The sequence below is a fragment of the Stenella coeruleoalba genome (genome assembly GCF_951394435.1).
Source record: "Stenella coeruleoalba genome assembly, chromosome: 16".
Lineage (NCBI taxonomy): Eukaryota > Metazoa > Chordata > Mammalia > Artiodactyla > Delphinidae > Stenella > Stenella coeruleoalba.
Window position 1 is genome coordinate 29,881,404 of NC_137162.1, and position 19,254 is coordinate 29,900,657.

The 19,254-nt window shown below is 54.3% G+C and overlaps 1 protein-coding gene across 3 annotated transcripts in view; it reads left to right on the forward strand.

The window, feature by feature from the left end:
* CRTAC1 (cartilage acidic protein 1) overlaps window positions 1–19,254 on the forward strand; it is a 134,438-nt gene that overhangs the window by 91,889 nt on the left and 23,295 nt on the right. For all 3 annotated transcript variants that reach the window (XM_079899322.1, XM_079899321.1, XM_079899320.1), the window contains exons 4-6: window positions 2,831–2,967; window positions 8,059–8,215; window positions 16,918–17,052. In XM_079899322.1, the coding sequence (XP_079755448.1) occupies window positions 2,831–2,967; window positions 8,059–8,215; window positions 16,918–17,052 (429 nt within the window). The remainder of the gene's footprint in view (window positions 1–2,830; window positions 2,968–8,058; window positions 8,216–16,917; window positions 17,053–19,254) is intronic.

Below are 19,254 nucleotides of genomic sequence, written 5' to 3' on the forward strand. Positions count from 1 at the left end.
TGGCGCCCTAACCCCTCTGGCCACAAAGCCCAGAACGTGGCCCGAAGTCAACACCCCCGCGCAGCAGTTTGCTAAGAACAAGGCTAGTTCTGCCGGATGCTGACAGGTGAGCTGCAAAAAGGGGTTCCATGGCCGAGTGTGTTTGGGAAAGGCTGGCTCAGGTCAAATTAAGCCCGTGATTTATTGCAGGACTTTTCAAAGTTTCGATAGACTGATGTCCACTGAGAATCTCCAAGGGTGGATGGAAGGTGCAGTCTTTCCTGAACACAGACGCTCACGAAATCTTTTCTCCAGGCAGCTGGCAGAGACCAGGGTTCCACAAAGCACACTTTAGGAAATGCTGGGAAATGTGGGCAGGGGGAATTGGGGGTGATGAGGCAAAGAGAGGGGTATAGAGTCACCCTGGGCTTGTTTTTTCCTCTTGTCTAGCTGAGGCAGGAACTTAGCAGCTTGAGAAATTTCTCCCGCTGAATGCAGAGGTGCCCATCAGAGCTCTGCAGAGCCCAGCTGCCCGCAGCTGCTTTCTCACCTAGGCTAAGCTTTGGTAGAGTTTAACCTCAGGATTTCAGGTGGGACTAGACGAGCTGGAGGTACTGTCTAAAGAGGCCCTGGTTTGACAGAGAAGGGCAAGGTTGCTCGCTGTTGTGAAAGCTGAGCACCCGGAAGCCTGCAGTGCCGTCCTCGGAGGCCCCCCAGGCGTCAGAAGGCGATGACAAGGCTGCCACTGCCTCGGGAACAGGCATGAGGATGGCAGTCTCAGTCCACAGTCCCTTTTCCGCAGTCCTGAAATCCAGAACGCTCTGAAAGCCTCAAGTGCTTTTTTTAAGTTCGTGGGAAAGTGAATTGATAGCAAAACCTGTCCTGAGCTGACGTGAGCTATTTATGGGCTATATTTATCCCACCTAGTGTGACTATTTGTATATTTCACTGCAGAAATATTAATGTGTTTAATTACAGGGTGCTGCCCCGGTCCCTGATGGGGCTGTTATGTAATAAACGGTGTACGCACTGTGTTGCCTTTCTGACACGTGAAAGGAAAAGAATCTCAATCTCTAGACACATCTGGTCCCCGGGGATTGCGACGAGGGCCCGGGAGCCGGGGTGGCACAGAGCGGCCAGAGGACAGTCCCCGCGTGCCGACCCGGGGCCCCAGAGTTTTCCCCTGCGGTTCCCACAGCGATGCTGGGAGGAAGGAGGCACAGCCGTCACCCCCAACTCTCAGATGAGGAAACCGAGGCTGCGGAGAGGATAAGGAACCGGCCAAGGCCCCGAGCAAACAGGAGTCAGAGCTGGACACAGGCTCAGGCCCTCTGAGTCGGCACCTGCGCTTCTGTCCAGATCAGGCTCCTCAGCGGCCCCCGTGGGCCACCCTCCCAAGCCAGGCAGCTCTGTGCAGACCCCAGCTGCGGCTCCTCAGCCCAAGCCCCACCCCATAGACGCCGGCAGGACCCCTGGATCTGCCTTCCGCTCTGCTGGGAAAGGGCCTTCCCCTCCTCCTCTGCGCCGCCGGGAGGGCCAGGCAGAGTGGCACAGCTCTGCCCCCGTGCCAGCTCCCTGGAGTCCGGGGAGCATCCCGAAGGCCAGCTCCAGGCCCCGCAGACGATACGCCAGCCCCTGAGTGTCCCCGGGGTCTTAGGAGGTGCCTGTGTGAGGCCACTCGGAGAGCGCACCCTTGGTCCTCTCCCAGGCAGAGCCACCTGAGGAGCCTCCTGTGCACAGCCCTCGCCGCACACACTCACACTCATCCACTCACTCTCACACTCGTTCTTACACTCGATCTCACACTCACACTCATTTTTACTCACATTCTCACTCTCACGCACCCACTCACTCCTGTGCATTCCCACACACTCACTTTCACACACTTATCCTCACACTCACTCTTACACTCACTCTCCCCACACTCACTCTCACCGCACCCCTGCAGTGCAGAGCTGAGGTCCCGGAAGCACCTCAGAGGGTCCCCCTGTCTATGAACGGGAATAATCGACCTCCAACCCCTTGGGGGATGGGCGGCGCCGTGCTAACTCTTTCAGGTGCATCATCTCATTCACCCCTTGAATTAAGCTGGAATGCAGCTGTTATTGTCCCCATTTCCAGATAAGGACACTGAGGCTCAGACTTGCCTGAAGTCAACAACTAGAGCCCAGAAGTAGAATCTCGGTAGAACCGAGCCTGAGACTCAGCCCCGTTTACTCTGAACCCCGAGTTCCCGACCACCGCGTCACCTGCTCCCCTCAGGCTGCGCCCGTTGCCTCTCCACAAACCCTCACCCCATCGGAGTGCCGACCCCACTGCCATCCAGTTTTCCTGGAGTGTTGGTGACACACCTGTCAGAGCTCAACTTCCAGCCCCTTCCTCGATTTGGACTTAGAGACCCACCCGCCAGCCCGGACCATTTCTTCTGAGACCCAGATCAGGTCCTGTGGTTCAGCAGAGAATGTGGGCGGCAGCTCCTGGAGAAAGAGACGTCCTTGGTTGAGTTTGGGCGTGAAATACTGGCAATCCCAGGGTCGTGCTCGTGGCGCGGCAGGAGCGCAGTGCAGACCGCGAGATCCCGGGTCAGCTCCAGGCCCCAAGACCCCGTGTTGAGGGTCAGCTCAGCACCAGGAGTGGGCACACGGCCTCCCAAGTTCCTGAGGGCTGGGCCGACCATTTTCATAAGCCTCAGAGTCTCTTCTCTCAACTGAGAATCCCTGCATGTCCCCAGGAGAGGGGTCGCAGCTGCCTAAGCGCTCACCGTGCCGCAGGCGACCTGTTCACCTGTGGCCCCAGCCCCTGCGGTAGGTGCCGCACCGGCCACCAGCCCTCCCTTCCCTCCTCTCTCCAGGGGTGGCCACGTACACGGACAAGTTGTTCAAGTTCCGCAATAACCGCTGGGAAGACGTCCTGAGTGACGAGGTCAACGTGGCCCGCGGCGTGGCCAGCCTCTTTGCCGGGCGCTCTGTGGCCTGCGTGGACAGGAGGGTGAGTCCAGGGGTACATGGGGGCCTGGGGAGAAGGGGGGCACACATCGATGTGTCGGCCAGGAGGGGAGACCCAGGCAGACGTCCCCGGACAGAGCATGGCTCCCGAGGGCAGAGCCCAAGGCCGCTCCCGCAGGGCCTTACGCGTAGTAGGTGCTAACATACTTTCACATCCTTTCTCCCCCGAGGCCTTTTCAGCAACCAGGGGCTGTCATCGTTGTGTCCACTGGGCAGAGGAGGGCACTGAGCCCCAGCTTGGAGCAGGGACCTGTCTGAGGACCCAAAACAGATTGGTGGTGTGGCTCGGACATGAATCAGACTCTCTCAGCTCTGAACCTTGTGCTCATTCATTCGTTTATTCAACTCTTATTTACGAAGTGCCTACTATGTGCCAGGCATTGCACCATCAGGCCTTCTCCCCCATAAGTACTTATGGAACAAGTGAAGGCACAAGCAAAGTGGCTCGTGGGTGGGTGAGTGGAGGGTTGCCTGAATGACAAGTACTTTAGTTAACCCATAGCTCCATCAATCCTTTCCCGCCCGGCTGGTCCACCCGGCACACAGGTGCTCAACTCGGAGTGCGGGGTAGAAAGGCCAAGTGGCGAGGGCAGGAGCAGCTGCAGCCATCTGCCCTGTGGGGCGCCCACCCCCCACCCCGGGCGTGCGTCCCGGCCAACCAGCCAGAGCCAGAGCGTGGAGTGGAGGTGATTTATCCCGCCCGTCACCTGCTTCCCTGCCGCCCCCTCCCTGGCTTTACGAAATAGTCCTCACTAAGTCAGGGACCCAGCTGCTGCCCAGCTTCCATGGGAGCATCTCTGGCCCCCGTTCTGGGGACAGGCACAAGGGGGCCAACTCTTTCGGGACTGAGATGGGGACTGATGTGGCACTGAGGGGACTGGGCATTCAGCGTGATCTTCACAGCGGGGGCCTCCAGGCCTGGGAGAAGGCAGGTGCCAGGTATAAATACTATTGCTTATCAAGCTGGTGCCGGGAAGAGCACCAGGCCGGGCTGTGAAGCCACACTTGGCCCTGCCTGGTGGGAGGAAACCGGGAGGCGGCTCAGCGAGCCGCCCCGGGGACTGGGGGTTCTGGGGGGCGCCAGGCCTGGCCGCGCTGCTGCCAGGCCTCTTCCCGTGTCTCCTCCTGGCTCCCTGTCTCACCCCTTCAGGACCAGGACTGCCACACTCGGCTAAGGCAGGAATCTTCTCAGCACTGGTGGGAGGGCCTGAAGGTTAATCACAGAGACTCGCTGTGTCCTAACAAGGTCATCTGAACACCAACGCACTTAACCACAGGAGGGGGGCGCCACGTGAAGCGCAAAAAGAGAAGCACAGGAGGCGGGCACTTAGTGGCTTGCTCACTCCCTACCCAGGCCCAGCCTCAGGGAACTAGAAAACGCCCACACAGCTGGTCTGCCGCCAGGAGAGGGGCTACTTGCTGCATCCAGCCACCACCTTGGCAACCCCTGAGGCCTGAGAACTGTGGAGAGGTCAATGCCGGTGTGGAAGTTGAGAGACAGGGATGCAGTGTGGTATGGGAAAATACAAGAGCAGTCATAACGTTAAGAATATAACATTAACATAACAAAGACAATAATAATATAATAATAGCTAACGCTTGTTGAACTGGCCACGTGCCAAGCTCTGTGCTAAGTGGTTTCCACATACCATCTCATTGAATCCTCAAAGTAAGCCTATGAGGTACATGTTATCATTATCCCCATTTTACAGGTAGGGAAACTAAGGCTTCTAGCAGTAAGCTACTTGGCCTTGGTCACCACAGTAAGCGGCAGGCAAAGGCAGGAATTGAGCCCTGCTGGCTGAAAATAATCAGATGCCTTCACCTCCCTGCTGCCCTGCCTCCGGGTAAACCCGTGTCAGATACACATTTCTAACCCCAGGTTCTATGACAACGTCTGACCTCCTCCTTCCTCAGCCCCACAACCCCTACCTGGGGCCTGTTAGCATACCTGCTCCAGACTAGCAGCATCAGCATTGTTAGAAATGCAAATTCTCAGGTCCTACCCCACTCCGCCCTCCAGACCTACCAATCAGAACCCCTGGGGGTGGGGCCCCGCAGCCCTGGTTTCAACTGGGCCCAAAGGTGACTCTGAATTATGCTAAAGCTTGACAGCTTCGCACCAGGTAATAGCCTCAACCCCTACGGTGTGCCGTTCTCTCCCGCTCCCCTCGCAGCCCTCATCCGTTCTCTGTCCCAAACCTGGAGAACCTCTGCCCTTCATCTTCAGGTGCCTCATCACTCATCCACCTTTCTGGATCCAGCTCAAAGCCGATCTCTTACAAGAAGCGTTCCCTGATCGATAATGATTCTGCCTCATGTTTATATAGCATTTTTATCTTTTCAAAGACCTTTCACATGCGTTGTCTCACTTCATCTTCTCAGCAGCCCTGCCAGGAAGCAGGGGGGTTATGATTCCCACTTAACACGTGAGGAGATACGGCCAAAGTGGGCGAGGGACCTGCCCAAGGGCACAGAGCCAGTTGGGACAGAGCTGTGACTAGGATCCAGACTGACAGCCCCAGACCAGTGGTTCTCAAAGTGTGGTTCCTGAAACAGCAGCACCAGCTTCACCTGGGAACTTGTTAGAAATGCAGATTCTTGGGGCTTCCTGAATCAGAAACTCTGGGGATAGGACCCAGCATCCATGTTTTCATAAGCCCCCCAGGTGATTCTGAGGTTGGCTACAGGGTGAGACCCACTGCCCTTGACGCAAAGCTGCAGAAACACCTTCCTTCCCCTGGAACCAGCTCCCCCTCCCAGAATTACTGGGTCAAGTTCACATGTGAATTTCTTCAGTCTTCTATAACTGTAACACATCTATGTTTTTCTGTCAACCCAATACACTGAAGTAAGGAACTAGGTATAAATGAATTTTATAAATATCCTAATTTCTAGCAGAGTGCATTTCAGTTCATCTGGGCTTAATTGCCCATTTGTCGATGAGATTGCTAACAGCTGGTACGGTCAGGAAGCGTCACAGTGGTGGTGCACTTTCCCCTTTGGCCCCACTCATTCTCTCTTCATCCAGCCATTCCACACACATATACCAAGCTCCTGTGATGGGCAAGAACCTTTCAAAGTTATCCCCTAATCACAAAACCATGTTGTAACGCAGTGCAACTCAAAGTTCATTTTTGTGTAGGGATCACTGGGGATCTTGTGGCAATGCAGGTTCTGATTCAGCAGGTCTGGGCTGGGGCCTGAGAGTCTGTATTTCTAACACGCTCCCAGGTGACACGGATGCTGCTGGTCCAGGGACCACTTTGAGTAAAAAGACTTGTAAAGCATCGGTTCCCAGATAGCAGGCTAGAGACTCAGGGAACCAAAAATGAAGGGGCCGAGAAGTCTTTACAGAACAGGTTGGCCACCTTCTCCAGCGTCCTCCCCCCACAGGCCCCGCCTTGCTTTGTACATTCTGACAGCATTGAACGAACTGTTTGTGGCTTCCCGACATTCATCACTCTCTGTCTCATCTCTGCCTGGAAGGTTCTTTCCCCTCCACTTCACCTGGCCAAGACTTCTCTTAGAAAGCCTTTTCTGAACTCCCCATGGCGAGGTGCCCTTCCTCTGGGTTAAGAGCCCCTCTTCTGTGCACCCAGGAAACCCTGTACACACTCAATCAGACATGTAATTGCTGATGCACCTGCTTCCGCCAGGAGACCCTGAACTCCTTCCTTGGCTTCACCCACCTGTTAGACCCAAGTGTCTCCTAATCAGTTTCCCCAAAGAAAATGGTCCCAAAGAAGGGATAAAGTGACCAGTTAGGTGAGAGGGGCTGTCATGGGACCATTGGACGGGAAATAGAGGAAAGCAAAGAGGGCTGAGAAGAGGTGGTGACAGAGCACACTTTGCTGCCTTAAATTCAGCTGTTTTTCCTGGGTTGTTTTGTGTTTATAGCTTCCTTCGTTTTTTGTTTTTTTTTTTTACTTTTAAAGTATAGTCGGTTTACAATGTTGTGCTAGTTTCAGGTGTACAGCAAAGTGATTCAATTATACATACATATATACCTATGTTTTTTAGATTCTTTTCTCTTATAGGTTATTACAAAATACTGAGTATAGTTCCCTGTGCTATATAGCAGGTCCTTGTCAGCTTCCTTTAAACTAGACTATAAGCAACCTAAGGACAAAGACTTGGTCTTAAGTACATTTATACCCCAGCACCTTGCACATCATTAGAGCTCAAGAAATATGTACTGTCTGATTAATTGGAGGGAAATGCTGCAAGGGATAAGAGGAAAGCTAGAAAACTGATTGAGAAATTGTGTGGATCTCTTGGGGGAAAGAAGGTATCCATTGAAGAAACACCATTATAATAACAGGCAGGAAAGAATCTTTCATCGGCTGTGTCTTGGACTAGAGAAGAGAATGCCTACAGCAAGGAGGAGCTGGTGCCCAGGGCTTCTCCTGGATGCAAAGGGGAAAATATACATACATATTTGAGACAGTGTTATAAAGGCAGGAGCAATATACTATTTCTTTCTGGTAACGTGGGAAAAACAAGGGGGTGGAAGTGGGAAGGAGGAGCCTGGCGTAGCTGAGCCTATCGAGCTACCCAAGTGGAGGAGTGAAGAAGTACAGGGTGGAGGTGGGGCAGGGAGATGGCTCACGAATTTGCTTGTCATCTTGGCTGGAGCGAGCTAGAATGGGAGAGCGAGACTGAGAATAATGGGAATTGGTAGATCAATCAATCAGCAAATATTTATTGAGCAGCTACCCCGGCTGGCAGCTGGAGAGAGCTCAGCCAGAGGAGAAGGCACATTAGAAAACTGTCTATAAAAAGGTGGTTGTGGAGGAGAGGGAGGGATGTTCTTCTGGAACAGGATGGAAGGAAAAGCGGGGCCGCTTTGCTGTAGGACTCTGGGGGTGTCGTGCGCTTCGTAGCCTCTATGAAAAGCACCTCTGGAGTTGTGTCGTGCAAGGTCACGCACGCCAGACCCCGGGAGCAGAGGCCGAACCTGTGAAAGAGCTATGGTCCTGCGAGAGGAGCGGGGGAGCTGCTCTCTGGGCCCCCCGCCCCCCGACCCCGCGCCGTGGTCCTGCTCAACTACCCTCCTTCCCTTCCTCCTCAGGGCTCCGGACGCTACTCCATCTACATCGCCAATTACGCCTACGGTAATGTGGGCCCTGACGCCCTCATTGAAATGGATCCGGAGGCCAGTGACCTCTCCCGGGGCATTCTGGCGCTCAGAGACGTCGCTGCTGAGGCTGGGGTCAGCAAATACACAGGTAGGCGGAGTGACAAGGGGGGGCTGTGAGCTGGAGGGGCTGGGGGCTGGAACCCCGCAAGGCTGAGTCTAATACATCAGAGACCACCGGAGAGGGTGGGTTTGTGTCTCTGGGGAGGGAGGATGAAGGCTTTATTCCATCCCACCACCCATAGACGGCTTCTTCCCACGCGACCTCTCCAGATGATGAGACATCTGGCAGGGGTGGGCTTTTGGGGGGGGCCAGTGGGTGACGTCAGACAGCCAAGAACATCACCACATCATCCTCTCCTTGGAACCTCTTGCCCCATTCCCTGCTGTAACCCGAATGATGGGTGAACAGGTTCTGTAGGAGAAAACTGACAAGTCACAGAGGCCGAGACTTAAAGCCTTCTTTATTGCCAAACAGCAGGTAAAATTATTTACCTGCACATAAGCGGCCAGGAAGTGAGCGCTAAATCCCTAACCTGCAGCTGGGTCCCGTCTCAGATAACTGAGCTCAAAGAATTGTGTTCTTGTTCCAAAACCTCTCCAGCACTTTTTTTGAAGTCACGCTCCCCGCACATCTTTCTGGATGGGGGACCTATTGTCAGAGTCTCTGACAGGGAGATTGTTCTAGGGAAGGCTGTTTTTCTAATTCCAGCACGGCTGCTGACTAAACTCTGATCATCTGCCAATAGACTGCTGATGGCAGAGCAATCCAGTTCCCGTCTGGGGCGCCAAAAATCAGGAAGCCAGAGGTGTACACGGCTTCTCACGTGAACTCTGGCCTCACTCACACCCAACCTGCACTTTGGGTGTAGAAATTCCCTCAGTGGTTGACCTTCCCGATATATCCATCCCAATTTACACTACAGAATTCCAAGTGGCAGCTGGCCTGGATCCAAATTTGGGGGCCGGAAGGATCCTTGAAGGGTCATTTGGGCCATTCCCCCTGCCGCCAGACACCTGGGTGGTGGCATCGTCTCAAAGCCCTACCCAGAAAGGGTTGCCACAGCCTCTCCCGAGTTTACCATGCCTCTCTCCAGCCAGCTCTCCACCTCAGTGAGAGGGAAAGATTGATGTTGACCTGTCTGACAAAGTTTGTGGGAACAAACGGCTAGACAATAAAACAGTTTGCACAGCTCAGCTCCATCAGAATGCGCGAGAGCTCTGCCTGGGAACGTGCAGCAGAGAGGCTGAATGTCAGTAATAAACCATGTTTTCCTGGGAAAAGGAATAAACGTGCAGGAGCTTCAGCCTCGACTTGTGCAGACAATTTTTCTGAACAGTTCTCAGTTCTATGCACTGGGCTGGTTTGGCAATTAAGTGCCTTGATCTGCAGGAGAAGGAGGGGAGACTGGGGAGATGAAGCACTTGAAAATGATGAGCTGGAAGGGAGGCAAGGTCTGGGAGCGAGGGTTATACACAGAATCAAAGAATTCAGAAGGCTGGGTGTGAGCATATAGGGGACACTGTTCACGCTGGTGGGGCTGGCAGAAGGGCTGGCAGGAACCAGGGACGGGGAAGGAGGGGACCAAGAGGAGACCGCTGAGGAGCACAGGGTGGGGATAGGGGCACCGGCCAACTGTGCCAGGCTGTGCTGGAAGGACGGGGCAGCTCAAGGAAGGGAAAGCAGCTTCCGTGGAGCATGCAGGCAGGCCGGGGCAGCTGGCATGCCCAGAGGACATGTTAGAGCAGCGTTGCAGACTTCCAAAAGCCATTTGGCTGACAAGAACCTATTTGGCCCACCAAGTTACTATTCCGTCTGCCCGCCTTCCCAGCCCACCCTTTCCCTGCCCTCCAAGCCCCGCAACGCTACCGTGCAGCCCCCGTCGTCACTCTGTTCACAACACATGGACATATGGCTGGAAAACTAGCCCAGAGCAACCTCCTGAGCCCCAGGAATGGACCCCAATGTAAGCGCCTGACTGCCGAGGCTCTGCCACGTGGCCAGTGCTCAGCTCCAGGCTGGTGCCCTGGGGCCTGGGGAGTGGGGAGAGACGCAAGCAGTGAGGGAAGCAAGCCATGGCCAGATGTGCAGTCAGGTCCCCGGAGCCAAGGCACACAACACCCATCTGCCAGACAGACCCTGGAGAACCTCCTGTTTGCAAAAGAACAAATCCAGGTCCAGAGAGGAGAAGAGACTTGCCCAAGGTCACACAGGAGGTTTGCAGAGAAACTAGCACTTAGAGCCCCGGCCCCTGATGCCTAAACTGCCACAACCAGCTGACCTTTCTGATGACCTCCAGCTTGAGAATCCTGCTCCAGCCTGCAAGACAGAAAGGGTTGGTGAAAGAGGAAGGGGCCCGACCACCGAAAACTCAGCCCCCGGGACTGGCCCTCTGGACTTTAATTGCGGCTCCCGGTTTTTTGTTTTTGTTTTTGTTTTTTTGCCTGAAACAGCTGCCTGGCCTGGGCTGCTCAGGGTAGCAGTGGGTTGGCCTGGGCATACCGGTCTGCAGGCCGGGCAATGGCGAAGCCCGCACCGGGCTGTCCGGCTCCGCGGGAGGAGGAGGGGAGGCATGTCGTCCGGACTCGGGATTCTGCCTGCGGCCGCCGCTCTACTGGGTCTACAGTGCCATCTAGCGGCCAGCGCGCCCGCTCTCGGGGTACTCGAGGGCCCCTGGAGGGCGGCGCAGCCAGAGCTGCTGGTGCAGAGTTGAGCAGAGGGAAGGCCACTCCCCCATGGTTCCTGGTTCTCCAAGACCCCCGCTGCCTGCAGCCTCTTGGAGCCTGAACTGCCCTGCATGGGAATCCTGAGAACTAGTTCTCCCCATGAGAGAGACAGGCAGGAACTCAAGGTGGGGGAAGGTGGGGACCAAAAAGTTTGCACTGCCTCTCTGGCCCCGAATGATTTCCGGAACGTCCCATAGGCTCTCTGAGGACCTTGAACTAGCCGTCGAGCAGAGCTGCTAAGTGGACAGTATCTGGAGCCAGAGTACTGGGTGCAGATCCTACCTCCACCATGTCCTCCTTCCCAGGCAGCAGTGGGCAACTTATTAACCTCTCTGGGCCTCAGTTTTCTCACCTGAAAAATGGGGGGTATTAAAGGAGATAAATACAGGCAGTACCCACCGAGTGTAGCAGACATCAACACCCTCCTCTGAGGTTCTGAAGGAAGGATGCCAGGACCCTCTGCTGGGCATCTCCTGGGTGTAGGGAGCCCAGGGGGAAGCACAAAGCAAGCAGGGCTAACCCCTGCCCTGGAGGTATTCTGCATGTGTCTCCTGGCATGTCCTCCAGTCCTGGGCACAGGCGTGGGCATCTTCAGCCCTGTTCCCACTGGAATCCATCTCTCTTCCCTTCTTCACTCTGGACCCTGTCTCGCCCTGGCCTCTACTCCCTCCCCAGGAGCTCTGCAATTTGGCCTCACCCTTTTAGGGAGCATCTGTCCAGGCTGCAAGGTGGTGATTAAAGAAGACTTAGAAGAAATTTGGAAAGAAAATGAAGGTGGATTTATGATATTGGGTGGGGAGTTTTGCTGTTGGCTGGGAGCAGCGTAGAACAAAACAGAGGGCAGATCTGATTTACAGGAAGTAAATGGAGGAGACGGAGATGCCTACAGCCCAGCTGAGGCCTTCTGGAGGACCCCTACCAGCCGCTCCAGAGAGGTGACCCGGGGTGGCAGAGTGGGGGCCTCAGAGTCTCCCGGGTTCCCAGGCAGTGCTGGCCTTTCAGTGGGCGTGCAGCCAGACCTGTCAGCTGGGGACAGGCAGGGCTAGAGTGACAGGCTCCTCAGCCAGGGCCCGGGACCCCCAGGGAGTACAGCCACAGGCCCGCCAAAGCCCCAGGAAACACGGAGTGTCAGAAGCATAAGATGATTGACAGGGAGGGACATCATTTTTTATTCAAAGCAAACACAGATGTTATAGAATACAAATGCAATCTTGGTACACATTTTCTTCAGCTAAAACAAGAGAGTTGTTTTTTTTTTAATGTCAAGCCTATGACTGGCCATTCTGGGCCTTACCAGGAGTACAGATCCCTCTTCTGCTGAGCGGGAACTTGAGTAGAAATGTTTGAGAGCATGCTGTGGGGAGAGAGTGGCTCTGGGGTCACTCAGACGTGGGTTTCAACTGTGATCCATTGCCTGCTGGCTGCAGTTATGCCTCCCTGAGCCTCGGTTTCCTCACCTAGAAAATGATGAGGTGAGGTGAATCGTGCGTGATACCTAGTACACGGGACTGAACTGGAGCTATTCCTGCCCCTCCTTTTCCTGCCCTCCCTCGTGAAACAGCTACTTCCAGCCCCCTTCCTGCCTCGGGGGGTGGGCACACAGAGAGGAACGACTTCCCTCCGGTACCCACCAGGTGCCCAAGGTTTGAAAATCCCCACCAGTGGACAAATGATGGAGCCTGTCCTCCTGCCTCCCCATCTCCCTCAATGTCCTGCAGGGACAGACCAGAGGGATTAGGGGTGAGTGGGAATGTCCTTGTCTAATACCCTCCACACCAGTACACTCGGAACCCTGCCCAGCACCTGGAGCACTCTCAGAGGACCCGGGGGTAGCAACACCAGCCCTAACACAGTATGATTCTGTGTTAGAATTTCAGGAAGTTTAGGCTGTTATCCTGCCCTTCTCACACCTCCTTCTCCAACACACACACACACACACACACACACACACACACACACACACACACACTGTCCATTCCTCCACCCCTGCATGTTCCAGTGCTTTGCTATTCTTTTACGATATCTTGGATGTTCTCGGCAACCTGCAGGCCTTAGCATCCACTAGAATCATTAATCAGCAGAATAGTCCCACAGGTCCAGGTTCCTTGTCTGACAGCCTCGCCGCGGAGCCCCCATGGTGCAGACTGTAGAGGGGCCCAGGAGGATGCACTGGAAAGTAGAGCTGGAAGGAGCCTTGCAGACCTTCTCACTCCCGCCTCCACTTCACGGAGGGAGACCAAGACCTGGAGGGCACACTTCCCAAGTTCCTGCCTCCAGAGAAAGTGCAGAGGCCGGGCAGCCCCTGGAGGCTTTTGCTTAGCACCGCGAATCCCCTGCCTCTTCATCCTGGGCCCTCTGCTGTACAGTTGCCGCAGCATGCAAACGCCCTGCTCCCTGCAGCCTCTTTCCCTTCCCCACCTCCAAGCCCGAGGGCTGCCCTGATGCCGTCTAAGAGAGGGATTGGCTGCACCCAGACTGGACTTGGGTCTACATCTCCCAAGTGTAGGGGTTCAGAGGTTTAGGGGTGCAGTTCTTAAGGGTAAGCGGGGCTGCCCCGTGGGCTCAGGCCCACTGAGCGGATCAGAGGGGGTGTCAGAATGTGGCAGGAGGAAGAGGGGGCCGTAGGGAAGCATTTTCCCTTGTCACAACCTCCTCCACCCCGCCTGGTGGACAGAGTGAGAAGCCTTCAGGAAGGGATGGGCAGGGAGCAGCATTCACACCCAGCAGCAGAACAAGAGGCCTTTGAAGCTTGAAAGTGCTGGAAAAATAAAGGGACATTATTCACCCAACGGGTGGGAAATAGTCCCACTAATGACTCTGTGGCATCTGACGTTTTCCAAGGTACCTTCCAAAAACCAGCTCACTTAATATTTATGACAACCTGGGAAGGGGCTATTATTATTATCAGTCTCGCGTTATAGGTGAGAAACCAGATGGCCGGAAAGGTTCAGTGACATGCCCAAGGTCACACAGCTCGAATTTCCTGATCCCCAGTCTTTCCTACCAACCGGTGTGCCTCTCCAGCCCCAACTGGGGAACTGCTTGCCCCCAAGAGGATGTTCTTGCCTCAAGTATAAAAGAATTAATTGATGTAAAGTGGACTTCAACTCCCTATTGGAACATCATTTTCCAGGGCTAAATAAAGATGTTCCTAACTGCCCCCAGTAGCCCCATAAGGTGTGTGCTAAACCTTAGGAGGCCAGGAGACAGGGTGGATGTAACAGAGAAGACAGGGAGACTTAGGGGGAAGAGCTAGGGGAGGAGGGGAAGGTCCAGGTAGAAGATACTTGCAGAATAAGGGGCCTCTGTCATGGACCGGGCAGGGAGTGGGAGAGTCAGGCTACACTTAAGATGGATGGATTTTATTAGTTTGAAGAGAGCTAACATGATGGACCTGGAAGTAGAGTTTCCCCTGCGGCCCCAGCGAGGGGTGCAGGCACTGGCTGTCCCTGCCTCAGACCCCCATTTGGCTCTCCATCCTGAGGCTGCTGGGGCTCGTGCCCAAGAGGCTGGCTCCCCGGCTGCCGACTCACCTGCTCCCCAACTGTGCAGCAAACTTGCCAAGAAAGAGGTGTGGGTAACATCTCTGTTATGGTCCAGTTGCCATGGCAATAAATTGTCACTAATTAGTAGTGTGGTTACCATGGCAATTTTCTAGTAATTACAGGTTACAAATGGTGCAAGGCTTCAACCCAACCCAATTAGTTAATTAGAAAGATTTAGAAATTTGTCCAAGAGGGAAATAACCTGCCTTGTAGAAAATGAAGGGAATGTGTCACAGCTTGGGAGCCAGAGGCAGAGAGGAAATTGGAGGATGCTGGAGCGGTGGAAGAAGGATGGAGTTGCATGGCAGCAAGTCCCGGACCCCCACCTGGAATTGCTGGGGACCCAGACAAGGCCGAGGGTTTCTCACCAAAGCCTGATCCTGGGCTGGAGTTTGGCAGAACCAGGGCAGGGACAGCTGCCAGCAGCCACTCAGCAGCACTCTTTGAATGGGCAGAAGAGGTGCCCAGGTTGTAGCCCAGCACCCTCCCTGCTGGCTTAGGAAAAGAAAGGCGTCTGAAAGCCTCCCGCCCTGCCCCACGCCTGGGCTCTCCTAATGAAGGCTCTCCCGGGAGTACTGTGGATTCAGTGGCTCCATTTTCACAAGGCTTGAGCTCTCCTTGAGAGCTAATTAGATTACCTGGGAGAAATCCGGGGGCCCAGGGCCCAGGATGTGTTAACGAGGAGCCCCACCAGGAGAATCATGACTGCGGCAATGCCATTTGCCCCACTCTGGCCCCAAAGCCGGCCCCTGGTGGGCAAGCTCCACCTGCACAGGTGAGAAAGGCCCCATGATTTCCTCCAGGGACAAATCTCAGAGGATGGGAGGAGCCTGGGGACCAAAAGAACCTCCATCCCAAATTAGCACAGTGGGAACCTCTGCCCTGTCCAGAAGCGGGCTGGTGAGGGCACCTGGCTTAGCATCACTCAGGTCTGCCTGAGTGCCCATTAACTTTTTTAAAAAATCACATGCTGGTGCTCTAATAACTGCTCTCATTGTACTGAACAGCCCTTCAGAGCAGCACTTTCCAAACTTTACTGCGCACATAAACCCCCCAGGGGTCCTGTTTGGGTGGGTGGGGACCTGAGCTTCTGCATTTCTAACAAGCGCACAGGTGATACACCTTAGTAGCAAGGTTGTAGGATTCACAAAGACCTTTACCATCATTTGATCCTCTTATTTTTCTCACCTCATTTGATCCTCTCAAAAGCCCTGAAATAGAAAAGGCAGGTCACACTATCTGCATTTTTCAGATGAGAAAAACCTAGGCTAAACGGGTAACGTAAATTGCCCGAGATCACACAACTTGTAAAAAAGCCAAGGTGGGACTAGAATGCATGTCGTGCTTCTGGTCAGGCTGTTTTCTGCACCATAGCTGGGGTAGGAGTGAGGCTGAGGGGAGGCTCTCAAGGCTCTATTTGAAACTCACTGGTTGGGGGTGGTTTGTTCAAGACACCTTAAGATTAGACTTCGTGACATGTCCACATTGATCTTGGGCATTTCAAACCCTAACGGAGAGCTGGCTTGCTTGCTTTCTTTCTTAAGAAAAATATACACCTTATTGGATTTTTTCCTTTCAAACTACAGAAGCACTTCTTGTTACAATAAGCCAAACGATACAGACGTTCCCCAAAAAGGCCAACATACTGTCTCTCCTTCCCTCCCTAAGTCCTACCCCATCAGGGCAGCCAATGCGAACAGCTCGGAGTGTGGCCTTCCCCACTCTTCCCCAAACTCAAAAACAAGTTTGCACAAACACGTATATTCAGAAGTATCATTTGTTTTCCTTTTTCTGGAAAATAAAAATAAGATCACACAATACCATTACCTGGCGAATTGCTTTTTCATTTAACAATACGTCATGGGCGTTCCTCCAAGTCAATACACGGGGCTCTACACAGTCTCTTCAGTAGCTGCAGAAGAGTCCGTCATGCGGATGCACCGTAATCCATTCTGCACCGCTGTTGATGGACAGGCAGGTGCTCGCATTTGTTTCCTACATCAAGCAAAACAAAGTAAGCATCCCTGTACCTGTGGCTGGAACCTGTTTCTTTAGGTCCTTAGAACAGGAACACACCCAGTATCTCGACCAGCATATGTGTGATCAGGGTAAGGCTGGGGGCTGTCAGGGAATCTGTGACTTGATCAAAATGTTGCAGGTAGAGATGGGTTTAGGATTAGTGCCATTCAGCTACCAAAGGGAAGAGAAGGCTCTGTGTGGTGGCCTCTGTGTTCCTCAGCTCACGGAATCATTCCTTCGGCACAAAGTAACTCCATCTTGCTCCTCACTTGCCTCATCATCAGTGCAGTCACCCTCCACGTTGGTTTATGGAACCGTGAGCCCAGATCTGGGCTCCAGGAAGCATCTGGAATGTCAGAATCCGCCCCTCCCCGCCCCCCACCCCTGCCTCTTCCGAGGCATCACCATAGCAGCGTCATGGGCCTCCGAGGCGGCCCCCATCCTCCATGCGGGCCTGGGGCTTTGCTTCTGCCGCTCGGTGAGAGTCGCTGTGCTCTCCCAGGCGGCCGGGGCGTAAGCGTGGGCCCCATCCTCAGCAGCAGTTCCTCAGATATCTTCTGCGACAACGAGAACGGGCCCAACTTCCTCTTCCACAACCGGGGGGACGGCACTTTCGTGGATGCTGCGGCCAGTGCTGGTGAGTAAAACAGCCTCTGTCCTGTGACCCCCACCACCCTACAGGGGACTCTGGTCTGCCCTGCTCCCTCCAGGTCCCACAGGCCCCAGGGAGAGTGGGACAAGTCGTTGTCTGCACCGCACAGGGAAATGTTGCTTGTCACCTTTAATTCCACATCCCCATGGTTCAGGACGCAGGGGATGTTTGTGGCTGGGGAGACAGCGTCTGGAACGCCTGACTGTTATCCATTCTCCAGCGACTGGGATTGGCCCATGCCCCTCTGAGTCCTGCCTGTGTCTCTCAGCACTGGTTTCCACTCTAAGCTGCCTCTCTCCATTTCTTCTCCCCACATCCATCTTAAACATGCAACTCAATCCAATAGCCATTTATTGAACCTGTGCTAAGTGCCAGGCTGGTGCTAAGAGCTGGGGACGCTGACCTGAATAAAGCTAAGATCACCCTACCCCACCCCCCCACCCGCCCATACAAGGCACTGACATTTTAGAGGAGGAAACAGACAAATGAACGAATAGCTATGATATGAAGCAGAATAAAATCTACACAAAAATAGTGCTCCAGGCTCCCAGCTCTGCTCCCCTTCCTCCCTTTGTGTTCATCCATCGTCTGCCGCAGGACCTTTGCACCTGCCAATCCTCTCCACCTGAAGTACCCTCTCCCCCTTCTCTATCTGCAAAACTTCTATTTGTCCTTCAGCACTCAGCTTAGGTGTTATCTGTGAAGCCTTTCCTGCCTCTTTCTGTGCCGCCTGGCAGAGATTGGCACTGCCTCCTCTGTATTCCCACTGCCTTTGCATGTGCCACTCACTCAGGCTCCTGCATCACTATAATAATCTGTCTGTGTCTGCAAAGACCGGGACACATAATAAAAGTATGTGGGTGTAATCAGTCTGCCCTTCAACCACTTCTCCCCACCCACTTCCTCCCCACCTTGCCAAGGAACGGGAGGTTTGATCTCTCCTTCTTGGTGGCGTAGGGACGAGCTTCGGCCTCCGGAAGAAGAGGTGAGCGGGGCTGTAGACACATAGATCCAAGGTCCTCCAAGCGCCAGCTGGTGCTGGCAGCTAGCATCCAATTCCTGAGCAGGTACTAATCCATTCTCTGTGACTTACAAGTACCTGCCCTTCCAGCACTCTGCCCGGAGTTCCCATTTTGAACACCCCACAAATGCACCCTTGCAGCCAGTCAGCTCCCCTGTTCTTCCCGGGCAAAGCTAAAAAAGGAGGCAGCTCCCCGGCCCGTCCTCCCATGCAGCTCACCTGTTAAACGCTCCAGCAGCAAATTTTCTCATTGCTGAAAAATCGTAAAATGAAGAGGAGGTGGTGGTGGAGAAAACCTAGAGGATTTGATAAGGTGTTAAAGAGACGGAAGCAGAGGTGAGCGAGCAAGTTGGAGTAGGAGAAGGTATCAGACGGGAGGAGAGAGGAAAGGTGCTATGCCCGTAATTGAAAGTCAGAGTGATTGCAGGGGTTTAACGAGACATGTCAAGAGGGCATTCATCACCCAAACAGATGCTGCTGTGAAGTGCAGCCTGGCACCGATTATTCTCGTGAAAGGGAACCAGCTCCTTGTCAAGGTGCCTCATAGATAGGAGAGAAATGGGCCAACACAGAAGGCCACCGACATTCGGGCTGGGGAGTTTTGCAGAGAATTAATGGGGTATTTCATCCTAGAGGTTGGAGGCTGCCCCCATGCCTTTGCAAACCCTCTTTCTCCAGCCTGGGTCTCCCTGCCTCTTCTCCCCCACCCCCACCCATCCTCGCCTCCCCAAGGGGATGCCCAGCCCCCAAGGTTCTCAGGGGGGCCCCACCTTGCTTTCTGCTGGCCCCTATCCTCAGGATCTCCGTATCTGCAGCTGGCAAGAGCTCGCTGTGTCCTGGGTCTGTGATCCCCGTCCCCCATCATATTGTCCTATCACCTGCCATCTCTGAGGGCCTGATGACCAACGGCAGTTTGTCCTCCAGAAGACTCAGCATGGGTATTCAGAGCCGGCCTCCACTGCCTGTCAGCTCTGCACTTGACCTGAAGGATCATGTCTGCCTTGGGCAACTAGGAGGTCAGGCCATCCCTCTGGGCAAAGCCACCTTCCATCCTCCCCCAGGATCAGCTCAGTCCCACTGACCACTGGTAGATGCAGGGACAGCACAAACAGGTGACACTGGACCCACAAGCTTTCTTCCCAGATCTCACAAGGCACACTGTGCGT